The 4,305-nt window shown below is 54.6% G+C and overlaps 1 protein-coding gene across 6 annotated transcripts in view; it reads right to left on the reverse strand.

Moving 5' to 3' along the window:
* The window catches only part of SPPL3 (signal peptide peptidase like 3), a 60,731-nt gene extending 57,275 nt beyond the window's left edge, over positions 1 to 3,456 (reverse strand). For all 6 annotated transcript variants that reach the window (XM_075167345.1, XM_075167343.1, XM_075167344.1 and 3 more), the window contains exon 1: positions 3,120 to 3,456. In XM_075167345.1, coding sequence (XP_075023446.1) covers positions 3,120 to 3,142 — 23 coding nt within the window. In that variant the 5' untranslated portion in view covers positions 3,143 to 3,456. The remainder of the gene's footprint in view (positions 1 to 3,119) is intronic.
* Between the last annotated feature and the right edge of the window lie 849 nt (positions 3,457 to 4,305).

A 4,305-nucleotide genomic window follows, 5' to 3' on the forward strand; every position in this document is an offset into this window, starting at 1 on the left:
ACTTCCCTCTATTATTGCAGGTACCTGACAAAGTTTCTCTACTCACTACTGACAAGTATTTTATTCAAACACCCTTTTTTTTAAAAAGTGCATATCCTTTGAAAGAGTATTTCCTTCTGGCACTTATTCCACATTCCATATTAAAATTAGTCTTTCCAGGATGACAGTATTCAGTTTCACCAGCAAAATTCTCAGTAGATCCTCCTTTCAGGGATAACACACATATCTGAAATACTGGGTCAGCAAGACTATTTAAGACATTAAAAAAGAGCTAAATAAAAGTACAGATGGTTATAGGTGTGGGCATTACTGAAGAAAAAAAGGAGAAGAGGTTGTTGCAAGAAATAAGTCACAGGAATAGTGACAAAAGACAACTTATGTATTTAAAATTATGAAAGGGATGGGGAAAAAGCGTAAGTACTGCCTTCTTATAATAACTTAATAAAAGAAAGTAATGGCAATCAATTTCATTTTGTAATTAAAAGAAAAATATAAACCCACCTCAAAATCTCAGATTTATATTTTCAAAACAATAAATACAGCAAAATGAAAATTAGTTCTCATCTCTTCAAAATAACATCATTAACAGAGACGTCAATCACTGAAAAAAGCCCTATTTTGCCTAAGTGTTTGATAATGCTAATGCCCAGTAATCATAGCTCGCAAGTACATTTTTTACAAGGGATTTCTAATACATCTAAGACAATTTAAAAAAAAAAATCAAACCCAAAATAAATCTCTATCATATCTTATGAAGCTACAGTGATTCTATGTTGATAGTTATGCACAAAAAGAGGCATAATCAAGCCTTAAACTCCTGGACAAAAGCGAAGCACTACATCTATACAAAGATAGGTTCGTGAAAGGATTTTTCTTAATGTCAAATTATGTATTTTCAGGTGTCACATAAGGTATCTGCACAGCAGCTAGACACTACACTAAGGAACACAGAAAGCACTCGTTCTGAGAAAGCCTTTGCAAAACAGAAAAAGGACCGGGTCTGGCAAATGGACAGGATGCAATCTGCCAACTTCAAAACTGTACAACAGCACTAGTTACTGGACACAATTCTGTACAATTCTTTTATAGAAGTACCTGTTTCCTCAGTTGACAACATGTGCATTTCTCCTAAAAGCACTAAAGCACTAGCCAATTTTGTGCTGAGCTTCATTACCGTAATTAAAAATAAACAAACGCAAGATCATTGCTAGAAGTGTAAGTAAACATGCAACAGAGAAGAGCGCACAAGTTCTAGAACAGGACTCCTTAGTATGAAACTGGATTTTTGCTCTTTCCATAGCTCCCAGACAATGCTGATCATGGGTCATAACGCAAAGTGACAGAAACCTCAAAAACATGAGGGCACATTAGTGAATATAGACACAAAATTACAGTCTTTCGAGACGTAAGCCTCATATCCTTGTTCTGTTACAACCTCAATACGGTAAGAAAGAACTATCATTCTTGTGATCCACCTAGCAAGCACTAAAGAACAACTTAAATCCCAACTTCACTCCCCTAAAATACGCAACCTAAAGAAGCGTTAATCCTCCTCCCAGCCTCTATTAAAAACCTTCCCTTTAGAATACTACTATGGCAAAGACACTTATTCAAAAAAGCAAGGCAGTTAAAGATCAAAATAATGTACAAGTGACATTTTGCTTCATTCGGTTTTTTAAAGAAAGCTGACAAATCCTGGAGTAGTTTACAAATTTATAATTTCATTCTGCAATCAGAACACACTAAGACAACAGTTCCCTAGGCACATCTAATTGAACTACATTAAATTGCTTAAATCTGCACCAACATTCACTTACTGTAACAACACGTAGTTAATCCCTTAAGTCAAAGAAGTTGTCTTTCTGTTGTTGTTTTAAAGCAGAACAGACCACTGCCTGAATTGAGCTCATGAAACAAAATAAGAACATCTAAAAAGCAAAAGACCAATACGTCTATTGGTTCTTGACAGAGAAGTGACAGCAGATGGGAGAAGGGGCTGCCAAAGTCTCAACATGTGAGAAATCCCCACTGGGTTCCAAGTTTTGAAAAAGTAATGGGAAAGATTTCCAGAACCATTCAGAATAGGAACATTCCTTGCATATTCAATCCCTTCTCCACATTCAGCACACACCAAGGTCAAAAGCTGAGATTTGACTCCTTTTTTAATAAGGTTATCATAACTTTTTTCAAAAAATCTAAGAAATAACTCTGGATGATATCACTGGAATGGATTTAAAATGCAGTAAGAGTATCACACTTAAATTGCTGCAGTGGCCAGGTCAACAGAGCCGATGGACAGGAAAACTATTTGAGATATTTTGGTTGTGATCCATGACAATACAAAAAAAAACAGGCTTATGTGAAGAAACCAAACTCTGTCTCTCTGGTCCACTGCCAGCTAGACCTGAGACAGTGTCATGGCACAGGAAAAAATGCCCTCTACTTTCATCTGCTATACTTCATGTCTTCCCGCAGGAACTGGTCTCTTCCTCCTCGTTCTATTTCCTGTATACAGAACGAGCCCATTGTGCTAGGTGAAAGCACACACGCATGCCACTGACTTGCAGCCAGCCTGTACCGACATAAACCTCCCTTCAGGCAGAGATCACCCGCAGCCCCACAAACGAGAGAGCGGGCCCTGTCCCTGCTGCAGGCCCGCGGGACCGCGGTGACCCGGCTCCAGCTCACCCGAGGAGACCTCCGGGACAGAGAAGGGTGACAGCCACAATCGCGCTCCCACCCCCCGGCTGCCAGCGGGGGGATCCTCACCGCCCGACCACCGCCCCCCCTCGCCCGCACGACGTCCCTCCTCCCTTCCCCCTAATCCCTCCTACTCAGCCGCGCTTAAACCTCAGGCCGCAGCCCCTCCGCCGGCAGCTCCCTTTATGCCCCAGCCCCCACCGCAGCCGGCAGTTCCGCGGCGAGGCGCAGCGCCGGCTCCCCGCACCCCCGCGCCCCCTCCCTGCCCGCTCGGGACCCGCTCGTCCCCGGGCCGGCCGGAAGGAGGCCGGGCCGGAACACCCCCTGCGGCCGGCCCGGCCCGGCCCGGCCCTCGCCGGAGCCGCTCCCCCCCGCCGCGGCCCGCAGCGCCGGCGCCCGGCCTCAGCCCCGCGGCTCACCAGGAGTAGGTCTGCTCCGCCATGGCTGCGGCTGGGCGGCCGGCCGGCTGGGCTGTGCGGGGCGGCCAGGCCCCGGGCTCCTCCTCCGCCTCCTCCTCCGCCTCCTCCTCCGCCTCGCAGGCTCCGGGGCTCAGTGGCGGCCCCGCTGCGGCTCCCGGCCCAACATGGCGGCGGCTGCGAGGAGGGAGGGGAGCGAAGGGGGGGTCCCCGCCCGGGCGGGGAGGGGATGGCGGAGAAGGCGATGGTGGTGGCGGGGAGGGCGGGGGCTCAGCAGCCGCGACGCAGGGCCGCGCTGAGGCGCCGGCTGGGCCTCATGGCCGGCGAGGCGGCGGCGGCGGCGGCGGCGGCGAGGGGCGGGGCGGGGAGGCGGCGGGCACCGGGCGGCCAGGCCAGGCCGCGCCGCGTCCCCGCGCTCGCGCACGGCGGGGGCGGGGCGGGGCCGGGGGCGGGGCCGGGCGGCGCGCGGGGTCACGTGCCCACAACACGCTCACGTGCCGCCGGCGCCGGCCGTGCGCAGGCGCTGTGGGCGAGGGAGGCGGTGGCGCGGTGCTGGTTGTCGGGCCCGGCCGCGCCTCGTGCCGCTGCTCAGGCTCAGCCCCGCGGGCGGGCGCAATGCGGCCACCCCGCGCCGCCGCGCGCCCGGAGCGGGGCTCCCGCTGCTCCCCGCGCCGCCGCGCGCCCGGAGCGGGGCTCCCGCTGCTCCCCGCGCCGCCGCGTGCCCGCTGCCCGGAGAGGGAGCGGTCGGGGAGCCGGAGCTGTCTCCGCCGGAAGAGCCGAGCGCCAGCTGCCGCGGGTTGGAGGCTGGGGGCTCCTCCGAGCCTCCCGCACCGGCGTTCCCTTCCCCGCAGCGAGTGGCCGAGGAAGCGGCGCCCCCGGCCCACCCGAGCTCCTCGGGGCCGCGGCTGGGAGCGGAGGCGCGGGCCCCGCCGCGCCTCCCGCCCGCCTCGGCAGCGCCCCGCGAGGCAGCACCGTGGCGGGCGCGGCCGCGGCTTCGCCCACTGCCGCCCGCGGGCCGGGGGCCGGGCGGGGGGCTGCCGTTCGAGAGCCCCGCACGCCGGAAGGGCCGCCTCCTGCGGCAGACCCCTCCCGGCGCCGCGCCGCCGCGGCAGAGCGCTGCCAGCACGGGCGCCTGAGGCGCCCGGGCGGGGAGCGGGGCCGGCGCGGCTGCGTCCGGCACGGGCGGGAG

The sequence above is a fragment of the Calonectris borealis genome, chromosome 18 (assembly GCF_964195595.1).
Source record: "Calonectris borealis chromosome 18, bCalBor7.hap1.2, whole genome shotgun sequence".
Taxonomy (NCBI): Eukaryota; Metazoa; Chordata; class Aves; order Procellariiformes; family Procellariidae; genus Calonectris; species Calonectris borealis.